Source organism: Colletes latitarsis, chromosome 9 (genome assembly GCF_051014445.1).
Source record: "Colletes latitarsis isolate SP2378_abdomen chromosome 9, iyColLati1, whole genome shotgun sequence".
In the NCBI taxonomy this organism is placed as follows: Eukaryota; Metazoa; Arthropoda; class Insecta; order Hymenoptera; family Colletidae; genus Colletes; species Colletes latitarsis.
In genome coordinates, this window is record NC_135142.1 from 24752270 (window position 1) to 24778068 (window position 25799).

Genomic DNA, 25799 nt, shown 5'->3' on the forward strand with positions numbered 1-25799 from the left:
TATATAACAAAAAATTCATAAATGCTTCGTTAAGAAGTTATGAGAAAAATATGAAATATGATGTTGACGCTGTTGAATATACCTATGTTTCTTTGTTGAGGCACTTTTGGCATCGATGTACTATTGAGTTTATTGTTGACTTTAGTTGGTTTCGAACCTCTTGAAATTTTGTCGAACCTCTTCACACGCGATATTGATTTTTGCAATTAATTCATCTCCTGTACGTGTTTCTGTATTGGAAACAGCGTTATCACATCTTTCACAGTTTATATTTTTATAACTCCTTAACAAAGCATTTATGGATTTTTTGTCATACAATATTTTAGTCTTAGTTTTACTTGTAGAACACACTTCTAAAGTGTGTAAAAAAAAAACACAGAACACCCTGTATTGAGAAGAATAGACACGCGTGAGAAAATATGTTCCTTTATCGCGTTGTATTACGAATCAATTTTTGTTCATTTTTGTATTTTCTAGCTTTATTTTAACAGTAATCAACCAGTCTATCCGAGGTCTAACGAGTAATGATTTATCAATTATTAGTTAGTAAACATAACAAGACCGTTCACATCAATACACCATATTGTGTTTGTGTTAAGCATACACTACGTGATATGAACTAATATCCCTATACCAGGGTATCGGATTCTCTCTGGGGTGGTTTCTATGTTATATTCTAACAGTTATATTATGATACAGAAACGATAAACGATTATACGTAAAGTTTTGCAATACTGAATTTATTTCCAATAGCACAGTAAATAGTACATCAAATATTACACTATAACAATCAGAACAGTAGAGAACCGAGGTTTCTACGCGTGTATAGAATTTTCAAAAGAAACACGACTACCTTTTAATGAATAGAGAGTATTTCAAGTATATACCGTGCACGAAGGTAACATTTCATCGTAGAAAATGTTTCATGAATCCAAATGAAAGGATTTTCGTATCCATGTTCGTTAAGACTTCACCTATTTCTATGAATGGCAGATTTCATTCTTTATGGCTACGAAGATTGGTTTCAGATTTTCTGACAAGTTATTAGGAATTCGTAAAGAGACGCGAATATACGTAGAAATTATCAATGGACGTGACACTTTTAAAATCGAGTTGTACAGAACGCAATGAATCCGAAAATAGCCCGTGTAATTGTCCTTGATATTTTGCACCACTGGGCGGGGGTCACGTTGTCATCAGGGTGGTCACGTGAGCGCCTTGGACCCCGACAGCGACGACATTCCCCTGCTGAGAACCGTCAACGAATTCACCCTGGCCAACAGCTTCTGGTTTATGGTCGGCACACTCATGCAACAGGGCAGCGACCTCAACCCCAAGGTAAACGTGTCACCACAGAGTCGGCGTACAGGAAAGATTCGCTTTAAACGCGTAATCGCGCGAAAGTGAACACGAGGATGCTTGTTGGAATTCTGCGAATCCAGCCCCGCGTTATAATATAATATATTCACTGAAACGAAAATCAACGCTCTAACACGATACCTAGCTTTTGGTTACGACGGTTGAAAAGGCAGACGACATTTATTAATGAAAAGAACAAGTCGAACTCAAAGATTAATAATAAGAACGATAAAAAGCACGGTCGTTCTTTACAGCGAAGTTGGAGTTGTTAGTTCGAGGCAAGACGTTCGGGTTAAAAATCATTTGTAAACGTGAAATTATACACCATGGGTAAAGAATGACGCTTGGTAAAACGAGTTGCATGATTTAACGTCGTAGTGAACGACGTGGGAAGGTTGGAGAGATAAAAAACTAGGGCGGTAACGATATCACCAGGTCTATAAAATAACTTGTACCTCGTAACGACATCATCCGCCGCGAGGATGGTCGTTTAAACGTGCTTGCGAAATTTAGTTGTCGTTGCGGGGCCTTTACATATGAAAACCCACACGCGCGTACAGGTAACTGCGTGCTTAAAACGTGTTCGTACGAGCTACGAAAAACCTGCTACGCTTTATTCGCCAAACAATTACGCAGACAATAGCTTCTCTGCGCATTTTTGCTCCCCGACTACGTTTTACTCCCCTTGCTTTCGCGTGGCTCTTTCCTTCCGTCCTCGCAAGGAACCTTTTTTCTGTTTTTCAATCACCACGAGAGTGGGTGGTCGGTCCCGACGCATTTCGACGGAACTACTTCCTCTTTTTAACGTGCTAGAACGGTCGACGTAATGTTCAAAATCTCCATTTTAACCGTATCGATCGTATCGTACTTCAACTATTCAGATTTAACAGTACGTTTTGGGTGGCTCTTTCAAAAATTCGGGAAATGCATGAAACTTTTATTTGGTAGCTTTTGTAGTGTTTTCACTATGGATTCCAAACTCTGCTCTCTTTGGAACAGAATGTTTATACCATTTAACGTAAAAATATCGTTCATGTGCGTTGTGCATTAGCAATGGAATATTTTTGCATCGTGCATGCAAATGTATTTTCCCAAGAGGGAACAAACTGGATTCTCGTAACGAAAATATTAGAAAACTTATCAAAAACGAATTTTTGTATGCGATTATAATCAATAATGTTCGACTTATTAAAACTGTGGCCGCAGAAACGATAATAAAATCGTTGACAGACCCTAAAATAACAAATGCAAAATCTGTAGAACATGATCGAAAATAGAATGTAACCTGTGATCGCGCTAGAAAAATAATGTGAATTTTATAGTTACACAGAAAACAAGTTTAGCATGTGAAACGCTCTGCGTACAGCGCGGATGGAGATTCTGAAAAACCAGTTTTCCGGATCCGAGCAGTGCGTTTCGTATTACCTAGGAAGAGTAACAGATTCTAAGACCGAAAACTCATTCGTTTCGTATTGCAGCTCCTTTTACCTCCTAGCAATACTTCTTAATGTACACAAGGCGGCAGAGAATTATGTTAAAATCGAAACAGACTAATCCTTGATGTAAAAATAAATTGGAAATTCGTTGGAGAGACGTCTGGTGTATCGACTGACTAAAAAATCTGTTGTTAATTTCAAATAGTGAATCCATTAAGTTATTCAATACGTATAATATTCTGGAAAAAAGACAGTTACGAGAGGAACTGTGGATATTGGAAGCCCTGCATTCGTCTTATATTTTATTTTCCGCGAGCAACAGACCACGAAAATAGGCAATTTTATTTTCCAAGACATTTCAAGGTAGAGACAATCGTTCAGACACGAGGTACAAACACGCGGGTAAAACGATATCCAACAAGCTGCCTCGTTTCACGAACGAAAATCGAACCCCAGAAAGCATTTCAAGCACCATATGAATACATGTTGACATTGTGAAAATACAGACGATAAGATGAAACAACACTCGTATTCATTTAACAAAGGATGTTCATCGGTTGACGTTATATAGAAATATTTGAACAACTCAAATATTGGAGATTCGCTCGATCTGCGAGTAAAATTTTACCAATTATTTGCTCGCGTAAGCAGTCCTTCTCGAAAGTGTGTTGTACGACAATCTCGTTGAAATCGTTGGATGTTATTTATTGGAGACATATTTTTAATCGGAGATCAAATGCGATCGAACGGTACTATTTCTCGTTGACTCGACGCGTTGAAATATCAAAAACTTTGAAAACGTCATATTTTTGTTTGTCAAAAAGCTATCCATCTTGATTAGAAACAAATCGAATATTTCTCCGCGTCGGAAGGGGGGGGGCACATTTTATTTTTATCGTGATCTCCACGGTTTAGTTGCACCGATGAACACCGGAAGAATTATTAGAGAAACGTAGAGAATCGACGCATCGAGAGAACGCATGTCACCCCTGCATGCACATAGCAGCCAAGCACCTTATTTTTTGTTGATCGTATAAACTTCTTTCCGCGCGTCGTAGTAATTTTACTTTCGTCGCGACCATTTTAATTAAATGTACACCATGACACTCGATTCTGGAAACCACATCTTAAACACTTTTTCCAGTAAAATTCGAACGACAGATATCCGTCTCGGTCAGGAACGCGTCGCAAAAACCGCACCGTTTTTTTCATGATTAGAATTTCCTTCGCGAACGTGTATCGTTGGAAAAAGAAGCTTAGCGTTCAATCGGAACGCGAGAAAACGAGCGAGAGGTACTCGAACCTCGCGTGAGTAAAGAACGTCCAATTTTTAGCACATCCAGGTGAGGTGCCACGTGCGAAGAGAAAAAGGATCAGTTGATTAGTTTGCCACTTCCCTCCTCCCGAGCCATTCGCTTCAAACGACTGCAGCAATTCGACAATCCCAACAACTGTAATTTCCTTAGACAGTCGTGAAACTCATGATTAGGGGGTTAATTGATGATAATACGGCGAAAGAAGAATCAGGAGGATAATATTCGAAATATCTCGAGTCCCACAGTACTCTTGTCAATTTCAATTTAAAAAAAATACATCTTTAATCCTTTGCACTCCTATGTCAAGTGTGACTCGACATCAGTTTTTATCTCAGGAGCTCCTTTGTCCCACTCGACATTTTTTCAAGTCCAAACCAAAAAGATATTATACACTTGAAAATTGCAAAATATAACAATAGTGTAAATAAAACAGATGTTTAATTGAATTCGTTTGTTCTTCTATTCGCTCAAATTGCCCTATTTTTTAGGTAACGTTTTTGGGAGCTGCTGGTAACAAAATTGAAATATAATTCGGAGTGCAAAGGGTCAAACTATTTCTAGAATAATTGTCTGACCTATAGATGGAATATTCGTCAACAGAGACGGTCGAATCGTATTATACATGCGAACGTTACGAGCTACGAGTAGTTTAACGATTATCGGAGCGATTATTGTCGATTAAAATAAAAAAAAAGAGTTAGCAGAGAGACAAGGTAACGCCTGTACGACATATGGTGCTAGCCGGCTCTGGTGGCATGTATGTACATGCGGGGTTGTCGTTGCGACTCTGCGAACAGCCGTGAATAATCCAGTCTCGCAGCAGAGACTGGCGGATCCCAGAGAGCAAAGTGCTCGCGGGAATCCCAGAACTTCGCATTAAAAGCTCGGACGAACGGATACGCGTGCCATTAGGATCCTTCCAGCGCGAGATAATACGCGAATACTCTGGCCCGGGACTTTACAGCTTCGCCAATTTGACGCGAAACGAAGTTTCGTCGAGAAAGAGGCGACGAACTAACGAAGTGCCTCGCGTTCGAAGGATATTCACGGCGACACCGCTGGCGACATGAATAAATATCAGCCGCTAGGAGGCGGGCAATTCCTTTTTCCGACGATGACACCGTAACGCAATCGACGAGGGGGATCGATAGGACAAGCAATAGATTTTTTTCTCCTCGAAACAACCGCTGAAATTACGAGACACAGTGACTGTAGATCATTCCTCCGTGAAGGTACTCCGACAATACGTTTGACAGCCATTCTCGTGGCTTCATGTTAAAATAGATGGGACCTGTAACGTTGCAAAGACAGGAGAACACGTGGGAATTGGAATATTTCGACAAAGAGTATTGTTATAATTTTAAGAATGTTTGACAGAGATTTAAAGGCAATCAGAAAATCAGTCCACTTAAAAGGAAAGTGCAATTGCACTTTGCGAGTGCACCGGTGCTCTTGGAAAATAACCGTATCTCGCGATAATAGAGGTCATTAGACCATACAAGATTTTCCTCCACGACGTTCACATATCTTCGCTTAGAAGAGGACTATAATACCAGTATCGCCGTGTATATTCACAGACCCGCGTTTTTTAGCGTTTCATTCCCATCTGCTTTAACAAAGATCCACGAAAATGAGTATACCTGTCATAAAATTGTCAGAATACTTTCTGAGATTGGTCGGATACATAAAATCCTAAATCTTGAAAATGGTAATGAAACTTTAAAGTTCCACGAATTATTATTTATGTCTCGTCTTTTACAAGGGTGGTTCGAATACGGATGACATTTTCTCTTTTCAAAAAAGAGTTTCATTTATATTCGAATCGCCCACGCGTTCCATTCGCAGTGTGTCATTAATTCTAGATAATTAACGTTTTTTCGTTTGACACTTCGGGCCTTGGAAGACAGTGGAGTGTAATTCTAGATCTCTTGCCAGGGTCCGTGATAATTGCAACCCAACTTGGAGCATCGTCTTTGCGCCAGGAAGCTGACGAAGAGCAGACGCGAAGGAATATCTCAGAAATGTCTCGCTAAGTCGTTTCCTCGATCGACTCGGTGCCGCTAATGGCTCGAAATATGCCATTAGCGATCTCGCGGTGCATAAATGAGACCGCATATTGCATTCTTCGGTCGCAGCGCGGAATGTAGCTTCGACGGGAGCCCCCCCGTCGGGGGTCTTAAATCGTCTTTGCTTCGATGCCCCAGAGACGCGGTTTCGATTGATCGCCGATGCTCTTTATGGGTTTCCGGCTCGTAGACGCGAAATTGAAACGACGTTTAAGAGAAAAGCGATTGTCTTACGAGCGTCGTATGAACAATCGAGCGACTCGCGAGTGTCGATGGAACTGCATACTTTCCATCGCGTCATCCTCCATTAATCGTTTAGGAATTTACGTATCCTCCTTTAATTTCTCGCTCCGTCGTTTACGATGGCTAGTTGTCTCGAAAATTTTATATACAAGGAAATACCCAGATAGAAATATTTATAATCTGTATAAAGTTCATTTTTGAAAAAGAAAACGAAATCACAGGAATATTAATCACTTTTCGATATAAATTATTCTCGTATTGCAGTACAAAGGCATCGGTGCTGATGACAATTAGTAAATGATGTTCATTTACGTGTGCGATTTACATATCGAATCAAATGAAAATTTATTATTATATTCACTGACTTCGATAATAATTTACTAATTGTTATCTATATTAATGCTTACGTACTCAAATAATGAAATTTGATGTTTCATCTTATTTTCAAATATATCCCCATTAAAAGTCCGTGAACCAACGAATCTGCAAGTTTTAGAGTCTGCTCGTAAATTATATTCAATTTTTCTTTCGCCTTCGGAGACTTTGATTCTTCCTTCCTTAGTTATTTCGATTCTTTGTCGTTTCAAAGTAGAATGTAACGATGGTACCGGAGGGTTGCAATTTTCAAAGACTCAAAGGGAGCTCGTAGAATCGACGGAAAGGAATTGCTCGCGTACGCAGTAGCTTTCTCGTACCTAAGAAAAGTATCGATCGTCGTTATCAGGCAACTAGCACGAGAATAGTGGGCGGGATCTGGTGGTTCTTCACGCTAATCATCATCTCTTCTTACACGGCGAACCTGGCCGCGTTCTTAACAGTGGAGAGAATGATAACGCCGATCGAGAACGCAGCCGACCTCGCGGAGCAAACCGAAATCTCTTATGGCACTTTAGACGGCGGGAGCACGATGACATTTTTCAGAGTAAGTATTGGAAGATTGATGGTGAACTACTACTCCCGAATGGGAAAGCCTAATAGCGGGTAGAACGATAAGAAATTGACACTAACGGATCGATGGGATAGTTTAGAAATAGCTTGATACTTTCACTGTAAAATACATTTATCCACGTATGCTAATATGAAAGACACGTGAAAACAGTCAGAGACGAATACAATATTTTAACTAAAATATATTTGAAATATTTTTAAATCTACTAGGGCAGTTTGTTATTTATACAGTCAAGTATTCCAATTTGAACATCAAAAATTGACATTTTTCGTTCTATTGTGTTCCAGCCTTTATCGCCACTCGGTTGAAATTGTGCAATTCAGGTTACCGCGTTTCCTTTGAATCAATTTCAACTCTATGTACTTCAATTTCAGTAACTTTGATAATTCCGAACGGAACAGAAATCGCTTCGTAATTGCTGGAATTTTCGCGCCATAGTTACATAACCGGATTTGTTAGCAATTATTGGTCGTGTCATCAAATATGCACATTGAGGTGCAAAGTGGGATCGCGCATAACTAAACGTTAATATTTAAACGCTGTAAAAGCGAATCAAATTATTCTTGAAACTCATCAGCCAGTTCTTTCCAGCAAACTTTCTATGCAATTCTGTTTTATTCGAGCGCTCTATCGGGTAAAATGTTATTGTTGGGAAATAATAACTGTAAATTAAAAATATATTTGGTTACAAATTAGGTACACTTGTCGTTTGCATACCGAATACTCGCGGTTTCCATGAATATTTCATGCGTGTCTTGCAAGCGTTCGAGCGAAGGGGACTCCAATGTGCCCGTAACTCATTCCGTGATATTAAAACCATAAACTTGCCGGTTTTAATCGCTCGCCTAACTTATTCGACTGATTATTCCGCGAAACGTGCGCGGCAATTTTCGCGCCGCCGGTATAAAATCTGCGTACACTGAGCGCTGTTAAATTTCCGAGAGCCCTTAAACACCCACACTTAACGTTATTAAATTCGAAACGCTGTTTCGACGCGTGTTGCTATTACATTACGTTAATATCGCGTTACTGAAGCCGCGTTTCTTTCGTGTGTTCCGTTTTTAGGTCAGTATGCGAAAATGTACGAACATCAAACCGGACGCGTCATTATTTTCGAAAGCTCTCCGCTCGACTTCTTGTTTTCCAAGAATACTTTTACGCCGCGGCTTCTATGGAACGTCGATAATTTCGCTGTTTGTTCTTTATTGAAACAACAGGATTCGAAGATCGGGATATACCAGAAGATGTGGAGGTTCATGGAATCAAAGTCCAAGTCTGTGTTCGTGCAGAGCTACGAGGAGGGTGTGAAGAAGGTGCTGGAGAGCAACTACGCTTTCTTGATGGAATCCACTATGCTCGATTATGCGGTACAACGAGATTGCAATCTTACGCAAATCGGTGGCCTGTTGGACAGCAAAGGCTACGGGATTGCCACCCCCAAAGGTAATATCGGAAAACAATTGAATTCCGTTCGAGCGTTTCAGCTTTGCGGTGAAAGCTGTTCAATGTCTCCGAGAATGATCCTCTCCGTTTAGGAAAGTACGGTAAAAAATTAGGGAGTAAAATAGCAAACAAAACTTGTTACCTTTTTTTTTTAATTTTATCATATTCCCTCGTGATTGGTCAGGATTCGTTTTTTATTAATGGAACAAATAACTTGTGTACTGTTTATTAATTCATTTTAACCAATATCGCGAGGAGAAGGTAGTTTCGGTTCTTCTTTTATTATCTCAGAATTTTCCCAAGGTTCGCATAATCCAATTTAACCTCCGTACAATCAAACACTGAGCTTCTTCGTTTTCAATTCTCCCGAAACGCGATCGCTTATACTAGGATTCTTTAACGGAGCGAGAAATTGCTCGCCATAAAAATCTCTATGGGCGCGCTTCTTTCCCTCCCTGCAAAAAGCTACAATCGTAAAGCGAAACGTAGAACGGTAAACACCATTCGCTTTCCATTCTCCGGACATTCCGCAAACGTGATTAACCCGCGATGGATGTAAAGTAAATTCGACAACGCAAGCGTTGAACGTTGTTGCATATTGCACGGCCGCGATAAAAGCTCCCGTTCTCGTCGTAGAACGTTATCAACGCGGAGGATTGCAAAACCAACGTTCAAACATCGATCGTTGTGAATTTTCCTCGAGAGTTGTTTGCAGCTACAATATTACTGCGTTCAACGCTGTTTGTAGAAAACATCGTAAAGTCTCGGGCGCGTCGGTGTCGCGCGAGTCGCTCGCTTCGAGGACGAAAAGAAGTGTAAATAACCGCAATGTTTTTTAACACAAATTCGGGGAACCTCGACTCAGCACTGGAGGACGAGGGAACGCCTTAATTAACTGCTTGAAAAGCACGGACGAACCGAAGCTGGCTCGGTGTTTTGAATCCGCGCGACTCGGTTTTCGCCGGAGAAACGTTGAGACGTTACGCGCAAAGTCAACGGTAGCTAGAGCACAATAATTTTTCTTAATTGGATCAGCGTATTCGCGTTTTAATTCGCCTCTCCCGCCGCCCGTTCCAGCACTTAATAACGAATCGCAGGAGAAGTGGCGCAATTACGTTTTGGGCGCGATTCGAAGACTCTCAAAAGATACCCTAAGCGAGTTGCTCGAAGAAACGAGTCTGGTCTTTGAGACCGTCAACTCTGTCTGCCCCTAATTTCTTTGATATCTAGCTCGTTGCGGTTCCTTCTCGCGTTAAAAGTGAAAAATATTATTTTAACTCGTAGATATGATTGAAAACGAAGACACTTGAATTCTTGACCAAATTTAACCGAGTCGTTTCATACGCAGGTTCACCCTGGAGGGATAAAATATCTCTGGCGATTCTGGAGCTGCAGGAGAAGGGCGTGATACAGATTCTGTACGATAAGTGGTGGAAGAACACGGGCGACGTGTGCAACAGGGACGAGAAGAGCAAGGAGAGCAAAGCGAACGCCCTCGGAGTCGAAAATATCGGTGAGCTCGCGAAATTAAATTTTTTCACGCGACGAAAGGTGGTGGAGGGGAGGGGGGGAGCAGGAAAACGCCGGAGAAATTTACTGCCAGAGAAAAGGGGGCAGAGGGAACATTATCTGACGTCGCTCAGAACCGGCGCTCGTAGAGCTGAATTTTTTATTCGAAGTTATCAGCGGTTTTGCTCGGCAGGAAGTAGAGGTCGACCGCCACGATTTTATTCTATTTTGCTGTGAAATTTTCTGCGCGCCGAAGGAACGAAATATTTTTAACGATATCTCGTGACGCGCGGCGAGAAGTAATTAATTAAGTAAACGATGCAACACGAAATATTTCGCAATTTCTTCCCAAGTACTAACGTTAATTAATGGGATAATAATTACGCAGAACGGTCTCTGACGTGTCAGTGTGCGACGTTGATCAAATATATGATACGAAGATTATTCTATACAACGTGAAATTTGATTGCAATTTTCCTTTAAATTATTAATATTCGTTTCTACCGTGTGCATAACATCAGTGTTCGTTGATTGTCCTACAAACAACAACATGGATAATGTAAAATACGGAAGCTGCATTTTAACCTAATTTAAAATGATTTTGTTTCGATGAATTTTGCGGCCGGTTGAACAATATCAGTAGATCGTCGGTTACCTCGTATTAAACGAGAAACATAATTGGGAAGTAGCAACGATGCAGTAAATTGACCGGACATGCATCAGGAAAGTGTGATGTGTTTGAATAACGATTTCTATAATAGTAAGATTGACATGAATTCTATTGAATATTTATCGACTGGATTATAGAACGATAATCCAGCACTATGTTATTGACGCATGCAGTGAAATGCGCGCGGCTAACGTGTATCGCATATGAAACGAAATTACTGGGTTTGTCGAATATTTCTATAGACCGTATAGTGACTAATTTAATTTACGACCGTTCGACAAACGTGTTAGGTTATGCGATGAACCATGAATAGATTTCAGTCCTCTATAGAATCACGTAATAACTTCAAAAGGGGTGGATTCCTTTAACACTTTCGGACCTGACGGTGACGAAACAGTGTGTTTTTTGTATCGAGTTTCTGGAAACGTGACAATGGAGGGCCTGAAAATTCAGTTCGTTACAGCGACGCTTCGCGCAATAAGTGTTGTCGATGAGAGACTGGGAGGGGCATAGTGAAAGAGAAACGAGCAGAGCTTTCAAGCACAGTAGAAATCTCGCGGAAAGTTCGTCCGGGAATTTTTCTTGGGAGTCTACTGGAACCCCTTCCGGATTTTATGGAAGTCACAAGTTCTTCGTTTCTGTCTTTCCCCTCCCGTCCCACGGTGAATCTTCCACTTTCTTTTTTCCGGGGCGAGAATCCCCGCAATTCTTTCTCCCTTTTTCTCTCGCCCCTTCTCGAAGGCCAGCCTGTAACTTAGGTAAGTGCCCACTTTGCCGCCAGCGCGAACGTACTCGGCGAGACAGGAAGAAGGACGGACGGCCCTCGGATGTCTTGTGAGATTTCGGTACGAGCTGGCTAATCGCCTTTCCACGGGACGCGAAGATTACACAGGACTCGGACAAAAAAAAAAGTGCTTCTAAAAGAAACTGAAACAGAAGTAATAGAGTTCTTTCTGTACGCTTCTTTTAAACGCTGAAACCGAATTTGTCGGCTTTTCTCGCCCACAGCGTCGCAATCTTTCATGAAACGATATTTTGGTATCGATTCTTTCGAGGTTGTTTAATATTTCAAAATTACAAAGTGTAACGTATCTCACAAATCTGAACCTACCATGACTGATCAAATGACCGTCTTTAAAATTTCGTTTAGAATATCTAACATAACATAATTTTCCAATATTCACTTCTATTATTGTTTGTTTTCTGAGAAAAATATGTAGTCTGTCCGGTTTGATAATTTGTATTCTTTTGTAAAAAACCGGATAAAAATTTGGTATCAAATTCTGGTTAGCTTTCGATGTAAGTAGGAAATATATGTATAGCAAAGATAAAGAGAGAGAATCAGTTTCCACTGAAACAGTCTAACAACGCGTATTAAAAATAGTTAAACTTTAGACGCGTGCAGTTCCGAAACTATTATTATTTTATGCATAATTAAGCTACTGTTAGAACCGGCAAGGCCTCCCCTTTGAAATGGTTTTTGGTTTTTGGCAATCCGACTTTCCGTTTTGGAGATATCATCGTGTAAAGAAAAGCGTAATTTTTATAATTCCGCTATGTCTCGCTCCCCGCCTTACGCAGGCCTATTAACGCGTATTAAAAATACATAAATTTTAAACGCGTGCAGTTCCGAAACTATTGGTGTTTTATTAATAATTGAACCACTGTTAGAAGCGGCAAGGCCTCCCCTTTAAAATGGCTTTTGGTTTTTGTCGATCCGACTTTCCGTTTTCGAGATATCGTAATTTATGTAAAAGGTAATTTTTTCAGTTCGACTATCTCTGTCTTCGTCTAGCGGAGTCGGACCTCCTTGTCGCACGTGCGTGGCGCTGACCTACCCCGCGTACGTGACTGTCGCGACCGAGACGCGGCGTAGTATTTCCAAGAATTTACTACGCGCTACTATCTACGCGCGCGGGGGATGAATGAACTCGCGCGGGCGCAACAAAAACGTAAACAAACTTCGGACCCTTATATCTCCGTAACTAGCCATCGCATCGACTTGAAATTAAAACTGTCATATCTCCGGAACTAATAAAGCTATCGACTCGTACAAACGCTCATTTTAAAGGGCATTTCATCCTCTATCCAATGAACGTAACTGCTTTTATAATTTATTTTGTCTTCTATGTTTATTTTGAGATTTACTTTGACGTTATATACCTAAAGAAGTTTCAGCACTTATAATAAACTTCAAAACACAATTTTCTATATATACAATGCAAAAATGATAGGAATGCAAGCTGCAAGGCGTCCATAAGTATTCGAAATATTGAACAATTTTCAATATCGAAATCTTCGAAACGACCAATCGATCAAAGAATTTGCCCCGTTGTAAAACCGGAACCTTTCTCGAACGCGTTGTCCTAACATCAAAGCGAGTCGAGACTGGCTAGATTTATCGCTAGATTGCCTGTAACGTTTCCTAAAGAAATATTTACTTCCCTTTATGGAACAGAAAATTCTTCAAGAACTGTAATATTAAAATATTTTTAATATCAAATATTTACATGATCAATTTTAAATTATAATTGAAATTTCTCAAACCATCCCCCGCCCCTCTCAAGGCGACAACGATAAAATAACGTCGACGATTATTATTACTTTCACAAAAATCCAATTTCGGATAGACTCGACGACAGGTGAGACTTTGCGTGGAGTTCGCCAGGTGAATGACACGGTGTCGAATTAATCGGGGCGTCGTATCACTTAGGCTCTTCCGTTATACAACGAGAACGCTAGTCCCCTTCAGAGACTCCCGCGGAAGTTGTCCTTCAGGCCGAAACTCGGGGATATCCTAACATGGTGAGCGAACTCTAAACTTATCGCTGTGAAACACGAATCGTCTCATAGGCACGCCATGATTCTACGCTGTAACGGCGACGTGCTTTCTCGTCCTGTCGCGGAATTAGCTTAGCTACTAGCGCGAGGAAATAGGCCGGGGTCCGTGCAAGAAACTTTGCTCTTTCCGGTGTGCTGTCTTGGACGTTGCTTAAATCACGTCAGACCATGTGACCAAATTCCCGAGACGCGGCCAAAACGCATAATAATGGCACTGGCAAACAAAACTAATGCAAACAGACCGGCTTGTTTAATAACTTAAAAAATTAAGGCGAGAAGAAAATTATCCGAATTCCAGAATTGGATAAATTAAAAACAACGGGTATCGCTCGTATTTTGACGAGTTATTTCCCACGGCAATAACGTACGATTCCATGCGTGCTTCTGAACAAATGAATCAACAAACTCTAGAGCTACGAGGAGAGATAAAAAATTCACGGAATAAACAGAAAAAGGCGTAACGAAAACTGTACGGTTTCGTGAATTTAATCCGGAACAGATAACGATGGAATTAACAAACTAATATCAATTCTCGTTTTTGGAGCTCTGTGATTTCGTAATAATATCAATTTCGTATGAAAGCAAGCATTTTATCGATCGGTGTCAACTCAGTTTCCGCGCGAAGGCAAGCAGAAATTGTTGGAAACATTTATTCGCGGTAGACTTCTTTTTGAAGGGCGATACGAGTCGAGCAGCGCTCCCGCAGAACGAAACGAAAAAATCAGATATTCGAGTCGGGGGTAAACACGGGGCTGGCTCGATTCAAGAGTATGCAGACGCGGCGGAGAGCGGCATATGCAGCAATTCGAAAAAGTTTACGAAGGCACGCGGAACCTCGCGACTACAAACGAAACCGAACTTCGCGGATCTCGTTTCGCGAGCACCGAAATGAGAACTCGGTTTCAACTCGGGAGAGGAATCTGCCGTTGCCATGCGAGTATCGCGAAATTTCAGCGAGGATGGCTTGCGAGACACGCGCGTTGATATTTATTTTGACAAGATACAAGAATAAAAATAACAGCAGCGATACAAATAACTGTACGCAAAACAAAAATAGTAACTTGGCATCGGAGATGGGAATTTCATACATTCACAATGTTCGACAGTCCAAGTATTTTAAAATAATCTACGAAACAATTCCATAACGTTTACTTCGATTTTCCCTTATGTTTATTCGTTTCGATATACGTTTGAAGTCATTATTACGTTGAGAGGAAACAGATACTCTTTGCGTCCCTTATTCTACCATCAATGATGGCTTCATTATTGAAACAGTTCCATGAGGTTGAAACAACCAGAGATTCGAAGGCATCAGCAACTTAATTTCCAAAATTCCTCGATGCTTTCAATAGCGTTTGTTTCAGCGAACAAAGCAAACGCTATTGAATCGATTCTAAAAGATAGATGCAAGAGTGAAAAGCGTGAATGAGCTACATGAATTCTTAACGTTCGATAGTATCAACATAAATACGGGAGCAAGTGTACCTGACGATTTAATGAAGCGCTCGCGAATTCATTCAAGCCCAGGGGGATGTATTGAACATTCGCTGATGCGAGTCTTTCAATACCAAAAGCAGAGGTGGACGATATTCAGGGCGACCCCTATAAATGCAAACTATTTTTTCCAAAAACGAACGTATACGTTCAAAATAATAATTATTTGCTAGAGCGTGTCTCCATCCATTCGTGTCTGGGCGTCCAATTATTTTCACCGGAGCCCGTTCGAGCCAAACTCAAAATTCCCAACGTCGCCAGTCCTCGATAAATAATCGAAAAACTTCGACGCCGCAGCCTTCCTTCGTCTAATTGTGCGGCCATCGCGGCGGGAACCTTTCATCGAGAGCAACTTCCAGCGTCTTGAGCTTCAACGTGTCCTCCTGACCCGCGATATAAAAGTTTCTCGCCTCGACGTCCGTCAATCTCTTTCAACGCGAAGACGAAGACGAACAGAGGGAAATACGAAAAGATGGAGACGGGGTTAACAATGACTGGCCTCGGCGTGGGGGTAAATAGACGACAGAGGCGTATGGACGGTCGAAGCTAGACAGATGGCTAGATAAATGGACAAATAGACGGACCTGGGTGAATGGAGGAGGCGGGAAAAGGGGTTGGACGGTGATGTATAGGTGGAAGGATAGAAGGGAATGGTCCTTGGTGGCAGTTACATTAACTCCGTCGCGCTAGGCCGACATCAGAAAAGAAACGGAGATACCCGTCGGCGATAAAATAATGAGCTTCCGGTTTTCTCGTTCCAGGTGGTGTCTTTGTCGTGCTGCTCTGCGGCCTGGCGTTAGCGATCCTCGTCGCGATCCTCGAGTTCTGCTGGAACTCCAAGAAGAACGTCCAGTCGGACAGGGTAAGCGTGCGGGGCACCGAGATTATTCCGTACAATTTCGTGCTTCGCGTGTACGTGCTGCATGAGTGTACCTTTCTCTCTGTAGCGTGCAAGGCCGTTTCTCTGCGAGCACTGTGTTTCCGTTTCTTCTACTCCTTCGTACCTAGCTGGAACGCTCTATGCTCGAGGTGTCAGTTGCATGCCGTGCCCGGACACCCTCGAATCTCGTTTCTTGTAGTTAGATCGCCAAATTTTTTACAGTAATTTACGTTTCGTTTACCGTAGCTGAACCGTTGCCGGTGAAGTTGATGGATACCGAATGCATTTAACCGTATCTAATGGTTCGCGACACGATGACTCCCGCGAAGAGATATACTTGAGAACTTGCTTGGAAAATGCAAATCAAAGTAGGCTTCTTATACTGTTATCTTGCAAAATATTTACAAGTAATTAGTGTTTTTGGAGAGTCAGTATACTATGAATTCGCCTTCATTCGGAAACAAAGAGAAAACGCAGAATAAACGTTTCGGTTTCTGCTATCCTATTTCTCTGGTCTGGTTATGCACTTACTCGTCTATCCGGATTTCATTTGAAATGAGATGTTTGAGGCTTTCGCGGTTCGTTCACAGTCGATACTGTTTGAAACTTCCGGCGTATAAGCCGTGTAATTTTGGACAGGCTTTACAAGAGTTTACAAATAGTTGTGGCTTATTCACGGAATCCTCAAACGGTAGCAATAAATCGTTTCATTAACTTAATATGTACGTTTAATTCTTTCTATCCTCTTTCACTTATGTAAAATTTATATCCTATATGAACCCTCCGTTTCGTGCAGCTTTTCGAAATTATATCCTTTAGCAAACTCGTATTTTATGTACCACAAATATTAACGTTAACCCCGGTCGCGGGAGCCTCGAATCCCGAACTCACCAAAACTGTTAACATCGTCAAAGGTGCTCTGTAATCATTTTCCGAGTAGTTTGCTCATTTCGAACATAAATAACAGAAATATTTAGGTGCTCGAATGCCCCTGTGTGTACACAGGCTCACGAAAGTATTCGAACGATGACACATTTCTAATTGAAATTGACACAAACCGTACAGTATAGTAAATATTTTGAAATTGTCGTAAAAATTTCATTAAAATGAAATAACATATTTGAGTTAGAAAGACTTCGTTAGATTTAATAGCATATCGGAAGTCACAAAAGCATTCGAAATGTATATTTAATATTAATTAATAACAACATTGATTGGACTAATCGAACGTTTAGTATGAAGTTGACCCTCCTTTTGCCGTTGTTATAGCCCTGAGACGATTTTCCATAGAAAATGCTAACTTTGACGTAATACTCACGCCTATAGACTGCCATATTCCAACAATCTCGTGTTTCAATTCTTCTTTCGATATAATCATTGTGTTTCTTAATTTTGTTCCACCTCATCATTCGTTAAAAAGTTATTAACGTTTAAAGTTTTTTTTTAAAGAATTTTTTTCTCGAAAATGCGTAGGATTTAAATTTAATGTTGTAATAACTTTTTAACGAAGCCTCAAACAACAAATTAATATTCTTAATTTTCGTCTTATTTTGGCCTCCAAAATCTCTCATTAAAATTTTCCTAGGGTTGGCCAAACACCCTGTATATACAACAATTTCAAAATATTTTCAATACTGTACGGTTTGTGTCAATTTCAATTAGTAATATGTCATCGTTCGAATACTTCCATGGGCCTTTCGTGTACGTAGACCGTCCTAATATCGCGAGAACCACGTCCATAGTAGGAAAATGGCGCGAAAAGAAACGGCCTTGCGCGCGAGAGTAACCGCATGGTAATCAGCTCGTGGTGCGATCGTTTTGTGTATCATTTGTTGGTATTGTTGTGCCTGCCTGTGCATCGACGGGACAAACCGAAAATATAAACGACGCACGTGGAAACCTTCGATCGACTTCGCGGTCCGGCAGTCCCTGTGCGCCGAGATGGCCTCGGAATTGCGGTTTGCCGTGCGGTGCGGCTCGCGGCAGAGGCCAGCCGCGAAGGCGCGCAATTCCGACGCCGCGGTGCCATGCGGCCGTTGCAGTCCGCGAGCCAGCAGGAGGAGAACGCGATATTGCTCGACGGGCCACGAGGAGACCACCTACATACCGAGCATCGAGATACCGCGGTTAAATGGTGTAAGTCCTGTCCCTCACGATGGGCTCGCGACCACCTTCGATGGCTTCTTTCAGGACCCAAATAAACGAAACATTAAAAACAGAAGTTGGCTAGGTCCGATAGGCATTCAAGTCCCTGCTACAGTTTACGATTTAACAATTCCGGTAACATACATTGTCGTCATAGTTTGGAAGACTATAGGGGTGTCAAAAGCGAGGGTGAACGCTAGCCATCTTTCCCGGAACGCGTACTATGTACTTTGATACTTGACTCCGGGTAACCCTTGGGAATTTTGTTGGGAAACTGAAACTTGTAACCCTTTTGGACTATCGAGATTACCTGTAGGGCGGACCCACTTTTGATAGACACATAATTTAGCTATGGATTTTATCCGAAAAGAGCTAGTAATAGTCGTGAAAGGGAGATATACTGTTGTGAGAGCAATGATAAAAGCACGGTTAACACTACTGTATGAGAACATTCACAATCGGGAAACGTAAACGTCAGGATGACACCAGAGATTCGCGGTAAGAGTAAAGCAAACAGTGAGAAACAAACAGTCAAACAGCGGAGTCGAGCACTGCGTATTATACGAGCAAACACTTCATGTACAGTTCATTATTATACTTAACCCTTGGGTTACAATCGGCGACTATAGTCCGTTATTAGTCGATCCATTGACTGCGCGATGTGTGTGCTCGACGCGTTAATTACTCTCACGAAATAAAGTCGAACTCGGATAAAAGAGCTTTCAAAAACAACCGATTTAACCCTTTGATGTACGATTTAATTCCAAATAATTTTTCAAACGTGTACTATTTAATTTTGTATAAATTCGTACAAGGAGTGGTTACTAGCCTTGTGAAACTTGACATCAAAAACTTGTGACGTACAAAGGGTTAAACTGTTCTCCAACTGTCTTTATTCTCAAATCCACTTCAGAAACATTTAAATAAAAATTACGCGTCTACCGAATCGACAATGTTACTCCGTTAGGACTCTGATTTTATATAATACAAAGTTTCAGGGATTAATTATTCGAACGACTGAGAATTGAATACGCGAAACGGAGAATGTAGAACGTTTCGGGAAGATCCTCATATGAGAAGCCATCGTTGGTCGCGGAGTTGTGTCGATTTCACGGTAATTGAATTCCCGGGGTGACATTCCAACCAATTCGCGAAGAGTATCCAGGCGCGTACGTTCGAACGATCTGCTCCGAAATTGATACACAATCGCGGAGAATAATCTTTGGCCTAGAGAGACGAGTGATATCCAATTACCGTGACCCAGGCACAGCCTCCACGAAGCCCAACGACAATGTACGCAATTTCTTCATCAGCTTCGATGCGCGGGAACCGAGGGGGAGAAAATACGAGCCACGACCGAGTAACGAGAAAGGGAGTATTGCAAATGGGAAGTGCCTGCGTGAAAATTGTCACTTTATTATCTTTCCTTCGTAATTTGTGTCTAAGTTCATCCGTCTCTCTGATATATCTTAACTAGATTGGACACTGTTCTGCGTTAAGTTGATAAAACTTTTTGTTCGTCTGTACAAAGTAACGAATATACAGAGTGATATCCTGGAAACAGGTTACCTCCGTTTCTTTGCTATTTCGAATAACGGAGAACGTTGCCCACGGAAGTTTCGTGACTTAGTTTCATCGTGGGTGATAATTTAGGGATAATTTAATTTTCTGTGAGAAAATTTGATAGAATAATGAATTTCCAGAACAGAGATATTCTAATCTGATCTGTCTTCGGTTTAAACGAAATTATTGTATTCCGAATGCATTTCAGGAACAGGTCGAATTGGATTAATTTATCTCAAAATAAGATAATTCTGCTCGCGTGTGCCATAAATATCTAATTTTAGTTCTACGATTGAATAAATTATATACTCTATACAATATATTCAATATTCATAATAAATTCATTTACCAACGTTCTCGTTCGCTGAGCAAGAACCAGCCGTAATTTCGAGAAACCTATCAGCACCATCTGATAATATCAAAACAAAAACGTTTACTATTGTAACAATATTTAATATAATTTACAAACTTTCGCGGATTCGAAGTTAATGTTCGAGTTTACGTCCACGTTTCCACCCATAAAGAAACAGTTAACATCGTTTCGTATGCCCCTCAAAACCATGAAACTTTCGTAAACGGTGATTCGTTCTATTAATTAAACTAGCAATGATATCGGTGCGGTCTGTTTTCAGCGTGTCACTTTGTATATATTCTGCATTTTGGCACGGTCCAGTATATTGCTACTAGTCGACTCAACCGCTGTGTGTGTGTGTGTTTAACCACGATTGGCGCAAAGTTCAGTTACACACGCTTACATTCGCAGTACACCACACCTCTGTATAAGTATACACACGTTGTACATGCGCGTTATATATTTGATTGCATGCTTCGAACTGCTGTCGGACGATCGCAATACCAGTACCACGACGACGTCATTTCAAATTCGTCGTTCCGACGCCTCCGGCGGCGCCCAATGCTCGCTCGAATCGATCGGTCCAGAAAGAGTCTGAAAAGACTATTTAAAAGAACATCAAAATCGAACAAAAAATCCACAAATTCCTACAAAAACTTTTTCGCCAGCAGAGAATTAATAATAAGTCTTGAGAAACATAGGTCTGAACATGTTTGACAGGAAAAGTTTTTAATTTCCAGAACAAATTTATACTAATTAACAATTTTCAATTTCAACGTAACCAAAATTATATTTTGCTGATGAGTGAATCGACTGTTCCGTGAACGTTATTTAACTATGTTCGAACAGTATGTCGAAGACGCTAAGTTTGACAGGTCAACGTTTATTAAAGGTCTTTCGGAACTACTAACGACAGAACTTCGAGCCATACCGGTAAAACTATACTCCGTTTCCGTACGACAGCCAACCGAAAACGACTTTGTTCTTCGACCAAACTCTGTTTGCATAAAAATTCTCCGTATAGTTTTTGGCATCGAATAACTCGTAAAATTTGATCCCATCGAGTTTCGTGGGCGGCTACTTATCGTTAGATCTCGGCAAATATCGGATCCACCGGTTACATCGCGAGAGAATAGAGTGTTCGTTAAACAAGATTGGAAAGGGAACGTGGTCGAGCCGAAACGATCCGGCGTCGTCGAAACTCGTGTGAATGGTGCTCCTGATCGTAGCGGAAGTGATTTTTCCAGGCTGCGTCACATTCTCGAACCTGGTTACTATGTACAGGACCACTGGATCCCGGAATATCCCGGCAGTATGGTCAGAACAGCAAAAGAAACGTTCGATAGGATCGATTTGGGAATTTTCATATCCGATCGCAATACAATAAAATCTCCATTATTCGTATTAGATCGTAGACGAGTTAAAACTGTTCAGGTAAAAGAAGTTTTGGATAATTTATTTGAATAAAAAACAAACGTAGAAATACTTTAATGGAATGTCCTCTTTAGTTTGTTTCGGTAGCCTTACTCTTGTCATGTATTTAATTGCCTGTAATTGTATTTTCGTTTTACTTGTAACATTTCAAAGATTCTTGATGTAGTAGTTTTTATATCCCATAATAAGTAAACGTAAGAAAATATTTACGTTTATATATTACAACATTATTTACCACAGAGCGTCGAAATGACGGTCGAAGTCATTATAACAAACATCAATCTTGCGGCGACCACGATAAATCATTATAATTTTTCACAGAGTCAGTAATTAATCTTGTCGTGAATTTTTGATATTCGTTTTCTTGTAATAATGTCGCGGCATATTTAAGTTGATCCCATCGACATTAATAATGATATCACGCCGCGAAAGATTTTCAAAGCATTTTCTGGACGAGAGATTCTATGATATTTAATTAAGTCAGAAATTAATTAAACTCTGGTTCAATACGTAAACGTATAATTTTCAAGAAATCCAACCAGATGGGTGAAAAATTATATGTTTGATACGCGGTACGAAGTAATCCCATTAGCGAAACTACAAAAACAGAAGTATCGTATGGTTTAATTAAAAATTTCGCTATTAGCTTAGATTTCTTTTCGGAAACGTTTCGTATGCAGCGGTACGTTTTATTCTCGTCTCCGCTGAAATAAAGGCGAGAATCTCGTGAATTTCGTCGCCAGAGGAGACGCGCGGAAAATACGGCAAAAACCAACTTTGGACAAATTCCTGCGGGACGAACGGGATATCGCGGCCCCCTCCCCTCGTCCCTTCACGTCATCTTGTTCGGAACGAAGCGTATGACACTCGCTTCAGCCGTGTCCCCGCTCTGGTTAAAGTTTAATTGCAGTTCGGCCTGGGCTTGGATTAGCGACTCAATCGAATTTCATCTACGAGTTCTCTCCCCAAAACTACGCCAGAATCGGATTCTCTGGTCTTCCGGTCTCCTTCATCATGGACAAGAAAGGAGGGGAAACGGGAGACGAGTATCTCAGTCACGGCAAACTCTCTCGAATTCCAATCGTTTCCCTTTCGATGCTTCGATCGGTGTTTCGAAACGTTGCTTTCCAATGACGGGCAATGGACACGGAATATGTACAGTGGTATTCCAAACTTCCCTGGTACGTGTAAACGATATTTCTTCTCGTTCGAGTCAAAAGCTCGTATCTTTAAATAATCGAAAAGTTTCGATCGTATAAGATTTTCTTTCGCACAACAGCGAACCACTATCTCAAATTGGTTGCCTATCGTTGTACAGATCCAATAACATCGAGAGATTCAAAATCGTTTAGTAAAAAAATTCAACGCCGATTTGGTGGGTTTACACGCAGCTGGGTTCCGTTCGGTGCCTTTTGTGGCCAACGAATCGAAGCATTTCGAAAACGTTTGGAAAAATCGCGCGAACTCAATCCCATCGAAACGGTGCCGACCGCACACCTTTCGCGTTGCTGGTCATCTCGATGCGTTCCAAACTTCGTATCTCTTTTTCCCCCTACCCCGGAAAATGATCCATCGAATTCCCGACCGCAGCGCCTGGAAAGCCCCTTTTCGATTCCGTTCAATATTTTATCGAAATTCAATTTCCCCTCGGCGCGTGCACGTGCATTTTCATCGCAAATAAGTTTCTTTTCGTCAAGTGGCGCAGCTTCGGCCATTTTATACTTGTACTCTCTTATTGTGGACGAAAAATTTAACAAAACTTGCCGCGTTTAATCGTTTCGAACGCGGAGGCGGAACGAAAACCGATGAATATGGTATAAGTGCGAAACAGCGTTGATGAAACTTCCTAAAACATTCAAGAGCAGTTCCAAACATTCGAGCTTTTAGTTTCCCCAAGTCTTTTTTTTTTGTTTTTATTGCCGACGACAGGAAACTTTTTAACGAGTGTTTGTTAGCAAGAATGAAATACGAGGAACAGTTTTTCTATTCCTCTATATATTATGCTTTTCTTTTTCTTTTGCGAGATCGCAAATCATCGCCAACGCTTTTACGACCTCTCTGGGCCCACGAACCACAGGTTAAAAAACGCTGCTGCAAAGAACAGGATTACATATAATTTAAATGTTCAAGAGAGAATTTAAACCCATTTGTCCGCGGGAAATAAGAACTCTGATACGAATAATGGAGAGTCTAGCGTGCTTGATTTCCCAAATCCCAGGAGAAAACTGTTCGCGTAGCGGGGAAGGAAACACGAAGATGACGAATTCGAACAGTTTTTCGAAATTCCTTCGACCGAGCGATTCGAGTGTAAAGCAGTCAATTCGATTCGCGGAGCCATGTGATCCGGCAATAACTTCTTTACGAGCGTTTTAAAAAGTTCCAACTACTTTTAACGATCCCGAACGGAACTTTTAATAACTCTCCCGCCCGCGGCCACGTCGCTGCACGACGATGGTTGTTCACAGATAACTACCCCGATATAGCTAACACCTGCGCCCGCTTCTCTCAGCAGGAGGGTGGTGCGTTGTCGATGACGGAGATGAAGAAATCATTGAGCTTCGATCAAGTGGCGGCGGCCCGTGGCGGGAACACCTAGCACAGGCCTCATCCTCATCTTCATCCTCAGCAGCCGCAGCAACAGCAACAACAGCAACCGCCACCGTGCAAAGCCACGCCCACGCACACGCGTCACACACACTGCCACTCACATTCACACAGTCACAATCACAGTCATACGCACAAGCACCAACCACCCCCACCGAGACAGAGACGGGGTTCTTCAAGCATCGTCTTGGGTCAAGGTCAGTGGATCTCAACATCTCTTCACATTTTCATTATTATTAACATATATCATCTATGAACACTACTGGAAAATAATTTAGGAGACCCTGGGATAAAATTCTCGCAATTTCAACTATTAAGAAATGAAAGAAAGAATTAAATTCTTTTCTTCTCGAAACCATAAAATAGATTATCTACTTAGCTCTTTTTCAACAGACTGCGTATACATTTATATGTTTTTATTAAAGGAATTGTTCTTTCTACACGCGTGGTTAATATTGTCGAGTGTTTGACAATTACTTCTTTCATAACATTCGTACAGGTACACTTCCTTCATTTTTCTTCGATCGTTCATTTAACGTTTCAGTTCAAATACCTTGCCAAGTCACGTTTTACGTCTTCGCCTTTCCATTTCAAGCGTTCTCCTTTACACGTTGAAAGATCTTATTTTTGTATCGAATCAATCATTTTTATTTAACCTCTCGAAGAATATCTTATTAACCCCTTGCCGTACAATGACGAGTCTGACTCGTTACAATTATAAGGGTATTCGCTTTACTGAAAGTATACTGTGTGGCCGGAAATGTTTCTATAATTTTTTAACGAAGCCTCAATCAACAAATTAGTATCCTTAATTCTCGTCTTATTTTGGCCTCTAGAATCTCCTATTAAAATTTTTCCCAGGGGTGGCCGGATACCCTGTATATTAAAATCAACACGTTTTTACGTTCACGAGGTATTCGTAAAACAAATCTATTCTTTTTCGTGGCCATTCCTTGTACGAATTTAAACAAAATTAAATAGTGTACGTTTGAGAAATTATTTGGAATTAAATCATACGTCAAGGAGGTAGTATCTCAACGTGTAGTCGATCGAAGATCAGCAAAAATGGACTCTGTATATTTAATTGTTATTTAATCGAAACCAAAATTCGTTTGATGCGCAGGAGGTGACCACCCTGAGAGTATTCTCTGGAGATTCGACTGCGACCTGGCGGGTGAGCCAGACGTGGTGATATCGCCGCCACCGCCGCCACCCCCGCCCTCGGCGGCCGTATCGAGGACCACGACCCTTTGACCAATACTCGAGGAGGTGCCGACAGGTGTGCCCGTCCAGAAGGAGCTGCCCACCCAAGCCTCCGTGGTCGTGAACGTGGTCGACCAGAAGGAGACCTGCTTATAGCATATGTAGTCGTCGGGGCGCACGAGTCGACCGTTACGCGGTCAGACCGACGCCGTCGGCGACGTCGGATCGTCGATCGAGACGTCCACGTGACAGCATCGATCGAGACGCGATCTATTCGGCGACAGCCGTGGAC

General features: G+C 41.3%; 1 protein-coding gene across 9 annotated transcripts in view; it reads left to right on the forward strand.

The window, feature by feature from the left end:
- The window catches only part of LOC143345503 (glutamate receptor ionotropic, kainate 2), a 168329-nt gene extending 142761 nt beyond the window's left edge, over positions 1–25568 (forward strand). For 3 of the 9 annotated variants that reach the window (XM_076772683.1, XM_076772684.1, XM_076772688.1), the window contains 7 exons: positions 7145–7342; positions 8587–8812; positions 10161–10325; positions 16088–16188; positions 18133–18340; positions 24210–24501; positions 25428–25568. In XM_076772683.1, coding sequence (XP_076628798.1) covers positions 7145–7342; positions 8587–8812; positions 10161–10325; positions 16088–16188; positions 18133–18340; positions 24210–24501; positions 25428–25434 — 1197 coding nt within the window. In that variant the 3' untranslated portion in view covers positions 25435–25568. Of the gene's footprint in view, positions 1–1200; positions 1339–7144; positions 7343–8586; positions 8813–10160; positions 10326–16087; positions 16189–18132; positions 18343–24209; positions 24502–25427 lie in introns of those variants that run through there. The other 6 variants (XM_076772681.1, XM_076772682.1, XM_076772686.1 and 3 more) reach the window with 6 other exon arrangements.
- Positions 25569–25799: the final 231 nt, after the last annotated feature.